The sequence below is a fragment of the Pinus tabuliformis genome, chromosome X (genome assembly GCF_031772625.1).
Source record: "Pinus tabuliformis cultivar Carrire ecotype Pingquan chromosome X, CPIR1, whole genome shotgun sequence".
NCBI lineage: Eukaryota > Viridiplantae > Streptophyta > Pinopsida > Pinales > Pinaceae > Pinus > Pinus tabuliformis.
This window is the reverse complement of record NC_142308.1, coordinates 768,727,049-768,741,099: the sequence shown is the minus strand read 5'-3', so window position 1 is coordinate 768,741,099 and position 14,051 is coordinate 768,727,049. Positions and strand designations below refer to the sequence as shown.

Sequence of the window (14,051 nt, the reverse complement as noted above, 5' to 3'; positions counted from 1 at the left end):
ATTCTTACGAAATACAACAGCTTTTGTTTATTGCTTTTTTGGCCATCCACCTGACATGAAACTTTTTAGCAGTCTCCTGAATGGAAGGTTGAGAAAGATAGGGAAGGGGATGAGACACTTGTTGGAAAGCGAATAAAACTATGGTGGCCAGTTGATAGAAGGTAAATATTGCATTGATTGAACATGTGGTGATTCTATCATTTTGTTCTTAACTGTGGATATATACCTTGCTAGTTTTGTACAGGTATTTACACTATAAATTTTGTGCTTTGTTGCAGGTTCCGTTATGGAAACATAAACAATTTTGATCCTGCAAACAACACCCATAAGGTAGGCTACAAAGTCAAACTTTACATGTATGTTGATGATGTGTATCCTGAACTTCCGGATTTGTTCATTTACGAGTGTGCCGTTATTCAGAAGTTAGACACTGGATTTAACTGTTTCACAGATAACAATATTAGATACGGGTGCTAAATCTCATGTGTCTTTTCAATAATCCAAATTTTATTGGTACGTTTTTGTAATCGACTATCAACATCTGTCAACAAAAGGTAATGAGGCAATACATTTTTTATGATCAAGGAAAACAAATGCCAAAAGAAAAAAACAACATGCAACTTTCATGACATATAGGACAAAGAGAAGTTAATCTATTATAAAATTTGGTTAGGCTAGATTATTTTGAGGTCTTACTAGAATTAATTCAAGGTCTGTAGTAATCATGTGGGATAACTCATGTTCTGTCGCCAGTCAGCTGTGCTGGGATTATGCATGTACATATATTATATGATAAATCTAAATTGTGAGTTTTTTTCAGTCTATTATAACCAGTAAATACAAATGAGCAAAATGGAAAGTGTCTGGATAACCTACAGGGGTAAAGCCAATATCAGCTCAAGGTTTGTAGTAATCATGTGACTTAGCATGCAAGACGCCTCGAACCAATGTTACTTGGGAGCGGGAGTGGGAGCGAAAACGGGAGCGGGAGCGACCATTTTCAGAAGCTCCTGGTTTGGGAGCGAATTTTTAAAAATATATATATATTTTATATTTTTTAATTTTTGATACATATATGTCAACAAAAACATGTAGAATGATGAATTAGACATAAAAAACATAAAAAAACATAGATTGATCATTGAACCATATCACATCAATCATCTAGAAATTATAATCGTCATCAACCATGTCCACAAGTTAGTAAAATACATATTACAACTGCAACATATTGAGTCTTATAAATCATGATTCATCAAATTCAATCTTAAAGTTTCAACTTCAAGCTTTCAGAATTGAAAATTCAATAACATTTATCATCATTGATCACCAAAGTTGTACTTGTAAGCTAAGTTTAACCATTACAAGAAGTAATATCGAAGATATTTCTAAGTCCTAACTTCTAACTGTTAACACGATATGAAATGTTAAAAATTTATAAAATGAAACATGAATAATGAGATGAAATGAAACAACTTTAGTCTTTCACAAAGCATCATATTCATAATTCACAATCATTACCAATGAGTTATAATTGCCAAGGCCCAACTTCAAACTTCAAATTTTCATTGTCACAGTGATATAATGTTTACAAAAAATATCATTATGATATGAAAGAGTCAAGAGTCAAGAGTCAAGGACTCAAAACTCAACAGTTATGAAAACTAAAGTCTAATAGAAACTAAAAAAGACAAGTAAACTGTAAATCTACATGTGGCCCTTGCCATGAGAGTCTCCAGGAGTATAAGCAGGTCGTGGTGGTCTTCTAGGAGTCTCCCGCACAGACCGACGACCAGAACTAGAACCTCCACGCAAGGGTGTAGATGGAGGTGGCGACAGCAAAGGAACAAGACTCGGACCTCGAGCACTGCTACTGGATGGTGGAGGTGGAGGTGGAGGTGGCATGGCTGCTGCTTCATTTTCATCCCTTACAAGTTCCTCTTCTAGTTCTTCAATATGTACAATGCCATCCTCCAAATTGTCATCCTCTGGGTGATTGTCCCAAATTTTATATGTGGGATCCTCATTAGCCCGATCACAGTAATGACTCAACAACCTCAAGTTGTAGTGCACATAAACCAAGCTTTCTGCTCGGTTTTCATTGAGTCTGTTTCTTTTCACATTATGTATATAGCTGTGGGTGCTCCAACACCTCTCTGCAGAAGAAGAATTTACAACCTGTGAAAGAACTTTTTTTGCCAATTTTGGCAAAAGTCCGTGGCCGCCATATGTTTCCCACCATGTGAGAGATTCAAATTTATCTTTGTCGTCCATTGCATGGAAGTTACCATACAAACCAGTGCCACTGAAGTATTTGCCTATTTCAAGGCGCACAGCTGCACATTCCTCCCTGTCAGGTACCAACTTTTCTAATGCTTCCAAATATCCTTTAGTTACCTCTGGATTTAAATGGGGTTTGGTCCTAACCCCACCCCTTGCTGCAGGTTGGCCCAACCAAGATGTAGGGTAGTATTTTGGCATAAGGATATACGCCAAGCACTGTAGTGGAAGGTTAAGCCTATTCCACCGTTCACACACACAATCATGAATCAGTTTGTACAAGTTGGGATCTCTATTATGAACAATGTCTTTTATTTCCCCCAACATGGTATCCATTTGCTCATACACCTCGCCAATCACTGGTTTGTTTGTATCTGCAAACCGAATCATGTGATAAATTGGCTTGGTGAAATCCAATACCTGCCTCACACTTGTCCAAAACTGCCCATCAAGAGCGGCCTCCTCCACCATTTCAAAACCTGCCATGTCAGCTACATTTGTAGCCCTTTCCTTTAACACCTGCCAATGTGGACTTGATACCATGCTAGCTAATGCCTCTCTTACCTTCAAGTGAAGGTGCTTCTAGTCAATGAGTGATGGATCTATGCATTTGTTTGCACAAATTACCAATCCATTGGTATTGTTCATTTTTGCAATATCATGCACTTCATTGTATCCAATTCAATTGTTTCAAGTAATGCTTCTGCATTGTTGATGGCGGTCTTAAACTTGTCTGAGTAATCATGTGCAGCTAGAAAGATGGGACCACTAACCAACACAGCAAGAACACTTATCAATGGCTTGCCTTTTACATTTGTCCATCCATCAGATACAATGGACACCCCATGGTCAGTCCAAGAACTTGTCATTTTATTCAAAGAATGTGATATTTTTGCTTTTTCATGATCAAGGCCAACGGTTCTTGCCTTGTCATACCTAGGGCTCTTGTATCCTTTAGGGGAATCATTTATGGCAGAAACCATTTCGTGCCAATAAGGTGAGTGAAGAACATTGAATGGTATCCCACATGCATAGAGAAACCTGTAAACTTTTTAATCCACATCATTCCTACACCCCTCATCAAGGAAATCTGATATGGTTCTACGCCTTAAAGATGATGACCCTGTGCCTCCATGTCCATATCCACTGCCTTGGGAGGATGCTGAAGGAGTTTTTTGTGATTGTGAGCTTGGTTCAAAGAAACCCCTTGATTTTTTTGTTCTGTATTGGGCTTCCTCCGCTGACACCGCTGTAAAAGTTTTGATTCCTATTTGTTTCTCTCCATCCCATGGCCTTTTCCCGCAGAGGTGTCTTCTAGCACGTGATTATGAACCTGTGTAATCAGTGTTGCAATGGGGGCAATGAAATTTAGTGGTTCCAACCCCTCTCCCTGTTTCAGCCCTGTTAACATATTTCCACAATAGAGTTTGGTCTTGTTTAGTTTTTTGAGGGTCATGTTCACCCTCCTCCAGCTCCTCCTCACCGAGGTTTTCACCCATTTGACTTTCTCCGGCTTCTTCATCCCCCTCTTCAGTTTGGGGCTGGCCCCTCCATTTCCTACTCTCCAGCACCATAATAACCATAAAAGGGACCAGGAAGAGGAAAATGCCAAGAAATATAGCCAGGTCCATGGTGTTTGATGTTTGTAGGGTTTTGATTCTTGAATCTGCAAATTAATTTAATTTATTGGGATTAATTAATTTAGTTTATTAATTTAATTTAAATACATGATTTTTAAACTCAATAAGCTAAATTAAATTAACTAAATTACTACCTAACCAACTAAACTAAATAAATTACTAAGTTACTTACCTCTGTAGGCTTGCTCCTCGCTCCTTGGCACTTGCTCCTCGCTCCTTGGCACTTGCACTTGCTCCTCGCTCCTTTGCTCTTGCTCCAGCGCCAAACTCAAGCTCAATGAAGTAACAATGAATATGTTTTTGGCCCATTGGCCTTTTAAAACCAATTTTTTTTTTTTTATTTTATTTTATTTTTTTTTATTTTATTTTATTTTTTATTTTTATTTTTTTATTTTTTTTTTTTTTATTTTTTTCGGGTCCGCTGAATTTTTTTCCGCTGACCCGCTCCCGGCCCCACGCGAATTGCTCCCGGAGCGATTTTTAACGCCCGGGAGCGATCGCTCCCTGATCATTCCCGGGCGTTAAAAATCGCTCCGGGAGCGCCGGAGCGATCGCTCCCTATAACGATTCCTAACAGACCAGGGAGCGCAAATTTTTTTGAGGGAGCGCGCTCCCGCCCGGAGCGCGATTCGGGAGCGGGTTCGAGGGGGGGCGCTCCCCCGCAACATAGCCTCGAACAAAGAGATTTTAATCTATCATCAAATTTGGCTAGATTAGTGTAATATTATACTTAGGGAAATACAATGAATACCAAGAACATGAACTAAGCTACAGCAAATAAATGGAACATGCAACTGAAAATTTCACACATGCAAAGACAATTTGAACACCATTGAGCAGGAACAATATTTCTGAGCTATTTTATTGCAAATTATAAGTCAACCTGTGTACAATAGGAGATGGAATGAGAACACCTGGGCTTGCTACAACAAGCATGAAATACCTAGGTGAATATGTGTAAATCTCCTTGCTGGAAATGGCTAGACTGGCTGTACGCTCTGCTCAGAAATTTTCTGCAACTGCTACTAGTGGAAATCTGTGATTTGGGGCTTCAAACCTGCTCCAAAAAATCTGCAAAATTAGGACTGAGCTCCTCAACACATAGCCAACAAAACCCAGAAAACTCTTGGGCTTATTCTGGCTGCTCGGAATTACCCAAATTTAGTGTGTTCTCCTCCAACTGTTGGCCCAACGTCCAGCCCAGAAATGATGCCAAGTTCTGTGCCAAAACCTTCCTCAATTGGCTGGAAATTCTCTGCAAGATTGTTTGCAGGAATGTGGATGAAATTCCTGCCCCCAAATTCAGCTCAAACTCCCCTCAATCCCTGCGCCACAGCTTGACCCAGAAACACCCCTGCACAGGCCCTAGAGTGGCCAAATTCAGCTCTCTTAGGAGCAGCAATCTCTAATTCTGAAATTCTTCCAGGTGCTTCGTCCCCCTCCAAGGAAATTATCTGCAAATTCCTGAAGTGTAACTCCCCAAAAATCACCTCCTCCAAGCACCACGAACTTCTGCTACTGCATCCTCCAAGGAACATGCACTAGTTGAACCAGTAGAGAAATGGGCTCACAATAGATGGAAATCGATCACCTCCGAGCTCTGAAATTCTCACCTAGGGTGACACACTGGGTTCACCAAAAGAGAGTTGGGATTTTCCGTTTGAAAATCCCTCTGCTAAGCAGCACCAGCTGACTTGGCTAAACAACTCAAGAAAACACTGAAAATGCACAATCCAAGAACCCCAAAAATGAGTTTGCTTCTCCTATTTATACTTGCTGCCCCTGATCTTCCTTGTGGGCCCACTAGTTTGAACCCACCCACTCCCTCCTTTTTCCTTCTTCCTCTTGTGGTGCGAATTTCTCCAAGGGGTTCAATTTCCCTCTTTGGGTGGCCCCCACAACCCACCAACTTTAGTTTTTCATTTTTCCTAAGTTGGTAACCTTTTCCTTGAAAAAATTTAGTTTATGCCTCCAACCCCTTTCTCCTAAGTCAAAAAATTGATCAATTAGCAAAATTGCAAAATTGTGAATTCTCCTAAGCAAAATTATTTGTTGGAGACATGACAGCCCTCCCCTCCCAAATGTTGCTTGTCCTCAAACAACTGTAGTGCTGGATGCTGCAAAATTTGCTCTCCCTCCCAGGTGGCATCCTCCTCAGGTAAGTCCTTCCATCTCATAAGAAACTCCTTGATTGTGCTGCTCTTGAGCTTCCTTTCTCTCTCCTATAAGATAGCTTTCAACACCAAAACTAAGTGCCCCTCATCATCCATGGGTGGTAACTCAGTAGTAGCTATCACTTGTTGTCCCAAGGCCTTTTTGAAGCAGGACACATGAAATACTTTGTGCACCTTACTCTCTTGTAGGAGCTCCAACTCATATGCTACTATTCCTACTTGCCGAATCACCTTGTATGGTCCATAAAAGCGTGGCTTGAACTTTTCAACTCCCTTCTGCTTCAGTGTGGACTACTTGTATGGCTAAAGTCTCAGAAAAACCAAGCCCCCCATTTGAAAATGCCGCTCAACTCTACCCTTGTCCGCATACAACTTTTGCTAGTTTTGAGTATTTTGCAAATTATTCTTAAGAGCTATAAGGATATGCTGACTTTCTTGTATCCAGTCCTTGGACCCTGGGGCCATGCTGTCTCCAAAGACCGTATCAGCAAAAATTAGTGCATCATAACCATTTAAAGCACGAAAGAGTGACATACCTATGGACAAATGATAAGTGTTGTTGTAGCACTACTCTCCAAGGTGTAGCCACTTCACGCACGCTCTCTGCTGCCCGGTCACATAGTTGCGCAGGTAGCCCTCCAACCACTTATTTACTATCTCTGTCTGTCCATCTGTCTAGGGATGGTAGCTCATGCTGGGGGTAAGCTGTGTGCCCATAAGGCGAAATAGCTCTTGTCAGAATCCTCCCATGAATCTGCTATCTCGATCACTCACAATTGTCTTAGGCAACCCATGTAGCCTAAACACCTCTCGAAAAAATAACTCGGTCACCTGTGAAGCTGAGTCTTTGGCTGGAATGGCGAAAAAGTGGGCGAATTTTGTCAGTATGTCAACCACCACATAGATGCAATCTAGCCCCTGAACTTCTGGCAACCTGGTAATGAAGTCCATCAATATGCTCTCCCATTTCGTCTCGGGAATAGGAAGAGGCTATAGCAGACCTGTAATATACCTAATGGAAATTTACAATGATAAACAAAGCAAACATAGCAAAAACACAAATGAAATTACACCACATTAAACACCCAGAAAATGCCAAAATCTGTGCTGAGCTGAGCCATTTTATTGATATAATCGCTGGGTACAAAAGTAAAATCAGAAAGCATACACCTGGGCTTGCTCAAGGTAACCTAACAATGCTTAGGTGATGAAATCAACTGTTCGAACACAAGTGTGGCTGTCCCCAACCAAGCTCTACACTATCCCTTTTAAATTCTACACTGTTGGCTGCAAGAAATGGTTGCTAGGGCCTCCTTCGGTGCTCATAAAATTATGGGAAATTAACCTCGGGCTCTCTACCAATAACCCACAAAAACCCACGAAGGAATTGGCCAAATGTTGACCTCAGAATTTCGGCCCAATTTCCCCTAGCTCCTCCAGCTGCTGGCTGAGTTGGTATCCTTGTTTGACCCCTCAAATCTGCCCATAAAATTCTGCCAAATTATTTATGAGATCCTTGTCAAAAACCCAGAAAGGGTTTGCTCTAGTTTTGACGCTCCAAAGTTGACCCCAAATGCTTGGCCCTCCTCCACAAGCAGAAATGTAACCTGCAACAGATGTTGTGTTTGCTGCTCCACCAAAATGTTGGAAAATCCCCCACAATCCCATCCAATCCAACTCCAAATAGCCCCAGCTGCTCAAACCTCTTCGCAAGCCACCCCACAAGTTGCCTCAACAAAGGATTGCACAGTCCATGGAGAGAATGATGCAGGCCCTCCTCCAAGAATTCAAGTGGTCGTTGGGTGATGCTTTCTGTCCCTACAAATCTCCCTCCTGTGCTAGAAAATTGTTCAAAGTGTGCCGAAGCAACAATACAACCCCTCACTTCGTGTCTTCTCTCCTCCAATCACTATGTGGCTCCCAGAACTGCGTCCCAGCTAACTCAGAATTAGTGCCGCCTGTGTGGTCTTCCTTCCAACTACAAAAATGAGTAGAATTTGCCTCCCTAGGGTGGCACTTGTGGTCCACCAAAGAAGTGGGTGAGATTTTGCCTTGGAAACCTCTGGTGCTAAACAACACTTGTGACTCAGTTGAACAACTTGAGCAACAAAGTGTAAAATGTCAAATGATCAAAAGTGCTTAATGATGTTGCCTTCCTCTTATTTATAATTGCTTCTCTTCCTTCACGTGGGCCCCTTCACCAAGCAATTTGAGTCTCCTTCTTAGCCATTCAAATTTCTCCATCAAGGGGTGCGTATTTCATCATGGGTTGTCCCCACATCCCACTATGTGATTAATCTTCCCTTTGTCTAATGTTTGGGGCCTCCACTACCACACATCATTAATTTAATTAATATCCACCTGCTTCTCCTAAGCTTGTATCCAAAAATTTCCCCATCCATAATTTACAAAAATTGAGAAAGACATTTAGCAAATTTTTATGGGAAGGGATATTACAGTCCTCCTCACCGAAAATCACTTTTCCTCAAGCAATGCTTGAACTAGCATCCTCTGTAGGTGTTGCTCCCCACTGTTGTTGCAAAATGGGCTAGGGTCCTAGATGTGCCACTGAATTGTCCCTGACCTCTACACTGCTCTGACATGAAAGAATCCCTCAATACCAAGATCCTAAGCCATCTTGTCCAGCGTGAAGCTCCCCTCGCTCCACTCACTATCTTGCCCGATACAAGTACCAGAAGTTCCCTGCATACCATCAATTAATAGGGGATCATGATAATGTGGCACTATGCCCGACCCCTCGTGAAGTTATCCTACTACATAGGCCATCCCATGCACTCAAAGAGTATACTCTTGAATATACCACCCAATCCCTACAGAGATAGTGTTGCGCTCCCGTGAGGTTCTCCTGATATCATCTTGCTATGCACCTGCCACGCTAATGAAGTCCCCCACTCCATTAGTGACTCACTGAAGCCAAAAGGAAGATCTGCGTGATCTCCCCTTGTAGTAGCCAACTCATCCCTAAAGGTTATTGAGTTGTGAAGAGCTGTGATGCTCAAGTCCCCCGCTAATCTCAAAGTGGTGCCACCATGCTGAATCTGCGCTACTCTAACTATGACATACTCCCCATTGTGCATAGACTATATCCTCCTCTCTTGAGTCTTATTGGCGAAAAATCAGTGAGAGCCAAGCTCATCCTGCCCGAGCATCTCCATGATGCCAATATCTACCCCTCCACTGCCAATCTCGACCCTGAGCAACAAGAAGATAAGTCTACCTCGCCATGTAGTGGAGGTCTCAGTGATCCCCCATGTGTTAAACCTAAGGTGAACTGGATCACACTCTGCCATGACCTTGCTCATCACGAAGTGGAGTGATCCAACTGCCAACCGGATCTCTGGATCCCCCAACCATACTAGGAGCTCATAACTCCCACTCCTCACGGGTTGTTGCTTCTTAGTGCTGCTACTTGCTAGAACCCATCTGGCCGTCATCTCTAACCCTTGTATGTATCCTAGGGGTGGACGCTAAGTATCAGGAGTTTGTCCCATGCATGCCAACCTGCGCTGCTCCTGCCAGACCACATAGTGAAATCCACTATCCCAACTCCTGATGATACACTTTGACATTGCTTGGAGTTTGGGTACCCTCTTGTAGACGAAGTGTACCATCCACTATCCCTCAAGCTCCTGTGACACCTCAGACTATCTCGCCAGTAGTGCATTGTGCAGTCTCCTCATAATCAACTCCCACATATGAGCCTAGGAATGGAACTTATGCTACTTCAACAATAAGCCACGCCATCCCTAAACCTGTATTTGTCAGTGTTGAAAAATCTAGGGCAAACACATTTAAGGTGATTCATTGTTACATGATAACAATTTGTGAAGTATTTATACAATTTAATTTTAGCTTAATCTTCCATTCCTTAGTGTGTGTGATTTCTTCATCACACTGCTATCAAAACAAAAGAGACAAGAACAAAAATATTTGGCTTTCTGCCAAGGCTAAAACCTCTCCCTCTTGGAGAGGAAAACCCACGCAAAATTCTTCTTATAGAGATTCCATTTACGAATACCAAGACCATGACCCTTTACACATTCTGCCTCTCCAAGACCAAGACACCAATCCCTTTTCTTAATCACTGCAGAGATCATCATCACTACTGTACTACTGCATCACTGAGATCTTTATTACAATTGTCATCATTGCTGCACCATGACTGTCCCTTGAGGTTGCCACAGAGGTGATCTCTGTATCTTCATCGAGACCGTGTTCTTTCAAGAACAGGATCATGATCATCATTGTTACTACAACTTCTTTTGTTATGCCGAGAGTGTAGCAATCACTGTCATTACTATTTCCTTTTTATCATGCCTACATTGCAATCCTTAACGCTGCTTGAATCCCTTGACACTGCTCCTCGTTATGCTTATACTCCAATGGTTACCGAAATTCTTTTCAACATGACTGAGATAGCATCTTTAGAATCATCGTGATCTCTATTAACCCGAGACATTAAGAACAATAAGGGTTCTGAAATTCTTAATATCATATATACACTGATTGCATATGAAGTAGATCCACTGAAATAGTGATCTTACCTTTCATCTAGGCCGAGACTGTAATGGTTACTGCTTCTGTCATGAATCCAAGATTACTTATCCTTGTCATTATGCCAAGACTCTCATTACAGCTGTAGGATCACTGTTGTTACTATACCTCATTATTGTACCTTCGCAAGAGCTAAAATATCTATATGCTGAGACTACTTATCTATCCGAGATTTCTTCTGCTCCATCAACCGTGATCTAGCTTGACTGTACCTACAGGTATGCTAAGAACATACCTTTGTTCCAGCCATCCCACCTTCTATTCATAGGCGTACCGAGATTAAGGTTTATGCTCTATCCATCCGAGATGACATCACTGCTCCAAAACTTGGATTAGTGTTGCGTCCATATTTATGCAACCAAGATCTGGCCATGACTGCACCTAATGTTGGAATTTCTAAGTTTAACCCATTAGAAATTCTTCCTGTACTTTTTGGTTTATTTCTTCCTACTTGTTTAATTACTTAACAAGTTATTTACCATGTAAATACTGAAATTAAACACAAGTACAATATCAACATCTATAGATCATCAATTGAAAGAAAACAAGCACACAAGTGATACCGTTATTTTTGGACCAATGTTCGTGGAAAAACCCAATGCGGGAAAACCCGTGCAACGATTCAGAGGGTTTTATTATTATGTAGTTTTCAGAATACAACCAGGGTGGTAGAAATGGCTCACCCAACAGAGAATGCTCTCGGCAGTAGTACCTCTCCTCGGAGATAGATATTCCAGTTGATCAATCACTGGATGAATGATCCCACAACAACAATTGCAGCTTGCACTGCTCTGTGTCACTTTGATAGGGACTGTGTCACCCTTCCCGGCTCACCAGCGTCCAGTCTGCGCCACGAAAATCTTGCCAGCACTGCCTCTGGGCCTTGCGTCAGCTTTGCTAGCCTCGGCGCAACTACTGAAGCCTCTGCGTCAGCCCTTAGACCCTCTGCGTTAGCCACGCTGGCCTTTCCTGGCTCTGCGCAACTCCTAGCTGCCTCTATGTCAACCTCTCCGGGCTCTGCGCTCTCTCTGGTACAGACTCTGTCTCTCTGCTATGTATTCACAGCCCCTCGCTGTTGACTACTGATTCGATTTGTCTTAGCAAACCTCGCTCTAGAAAATCGAATGATTGATCACTCTGGTGTATTCTCCAACTGACTCTCAAGCCTCCTCTTATACTTTCTCGTTGGTCCATCAACGACCGAGATTAAATCTCTAATCAACAACTAAGATTAGATTTGGCTTGATCCATGACTTTTGGAACCTTCTAACCCAAATTTATATTAATACCCATTAATATTTTATTTTTCCTAAGTTTAGACTTAGGAACTCCATAAAAAATATTAATTATTTTAATATCTCTCAAATCGGTTAGAATCTGCCCAAACCATTTCTGGGTCTTGGAGATCTCATGTGCTTTAGCCTCTCCACCAATTTTCATGGCTAGAGCACATTCGATGCTACCCCAAATCAACACTCCCTGTTAGCGAGGACAGTGCTCTAGTAATACTCCACATTGAGCATCACCTTGATTATCCAGCATCGATCCCTGTGCTGATGCTAGGTCTCCCTGCCCAACATCCTTTGCACTGTTGCATCCTGTATTGCTGCCCATGGCCCTGCCACTGCCATTGCTGCATCCGTACGGTAGCTACCTCTGCGTTTGTGCTACTGCTGGTCCATCCTCCCAGCATTGTATATGCACTGAATCCCCTCTCATCATGCTGCATCGTGCTACTGCATACTGCTACTACACTGCAACTCAGTTACTGAGAAGTAAGTAACTGATCCACCCAACTTCTGACATCCATGTCAGGCTATAAACACTCCCGATGTTGAAACTCTCCTTGCCGCTAACAAGTGCTCCCTCCACTGATCTCTGCGCTGTTGCAACAACTCCCTGCATCTTGCACCATTGCACACCTCTTTGTGCCATCCTACACTAGTGCAACACTCCCATGCCTCGCACTGTTGCAGCCTGCTAGTCTCGCGCTATCCCGATACTCTTGCACTGTGGCACTCTCTGCCGCTCCATCCACATCTGTGACTACTGACATCTGCCAGTCTTGCTACTCCTCTTCAGGGCTCCCGTAGCAAGGTATAATCCAAGAGGTTGGGTACCTCAAGGATTCTACCCCTCATCGCTTGTAGTCATCCTTACTACAGCTCGATATCTCCCCACTTCTTCTCAAGTGGCACATGAGCACTCATAGCACAATCGTCATCCTCCTCGACTTCTTTCTTCGCCCGCGCTAGTGCTGCCTTGGTCTCAGAAGCCTCTCCCTTACTCTTCTTCCTAGGACACTGGTTCGCAAAATGACCCAATTCCCCACAATGGAAGCACTTGACCTTGGAGAGGTCCTTCTTCTTTCTCTTCTCTTGCTTCCCCACAGATTCTAGAGCCACATCCTTTTCTTCCTCCTTGATTCTGAACCCTTTGCCGCTATTTCCTGCCTTGGTCACTTGTCTGATCTCTTCTTGATGAAGAGCTGCCTACAATTCCTTGCAATTTGGAAGGCTCGTCTTGCCTAGTATGCTCTGGACAAATACCTCCCAATCCTCTGATACTGCGTTCAATGCGGTCCTCATCATCGGCGTGGCCCCTATGGAAGTTCACTGGTCATGGATCTCCTTCAATCGACCGAGGAAGACATCTATCTGCTCTCCCTACTGCATCTGGTATGACCGCAGCTGATTTTCAAGTAACATCTTCCTCTGCACGGAAGTATGCTGGTACAATTTCTTCAGGGCCTCCCACATCTCATTTGCCGTATCCTTTTCGGCAATATGCGGTACGACATGATCCTTGACCCCAACAAGGATGATGCAGTTTGCCCTAGCCATTGCCTCCTCGTACTTCTCATTTTCAGCTGGGTCAACTGGGATCGCTATTGTTTTCAAGGCGAAGTCCTTGATGCGATTTCTGTCTAGAATGGACAAGATTCTAGCCTTCCTGACCACGAAATTGGATGCTTCGTCCAACCTATCCTGATCTCTTAGTTCATTCACGACCATTGTGCTACTCTTCTTTTGACTCCTCCGAGTCTCTCAACTTCTCACCTGTAAGTTCTTGGTTCGACTCCCTTTGAGTCTCGATTTCCCTTCTGGGAATCCTTTTGCCAATGTCAAGGTGCCCCACTCCGATCATCTGATACTGATCAGGATTCCTTGGCTAGAAATTTGCCTCGGTAGCAACTTCCTCCACCTTGGTCTTGCCTTGTTAGGTATTGTTCTGACCACAGTTCCCCACTAGCTTCGCTCTGCAAACTACCCACAACCTCCTATGCCCCAACAACTGAAGGATTGAGCCACTTGGCCCTACGCAATCTTGACACTGGCAAATCAACTCCCTCATCCAACCGCGTTAGCCCTCCTGGCCTCTG

The 14,051-nt window shown here is 43.0% G+C and overlaps 1 protein-coding gene across 1 annotated transcript in view; it reads left to right on the top strand.

Moving 5' to 3' along the window:
* LOC149142116 (sister chromatid cohesion protein PDS5 homolog A-like) overlaps positions 1–14,051 on the top strand; it is a 57,901-nt gene that overhangs the window by 15,072 nt on the left and 28,778 nt on the right. Inside the window, exons 8-9 of the mRNA XM_089451412.1 lie at positions 73–161; positions 279–330. Coding sequence (XP_089307538.1) covers positions 73–161; positions 279–330 — 141 coding nt within the window. The remainder of the gene's footprint in view (positions 1–72; positions 162–278; positions 331–14,051) is intronic.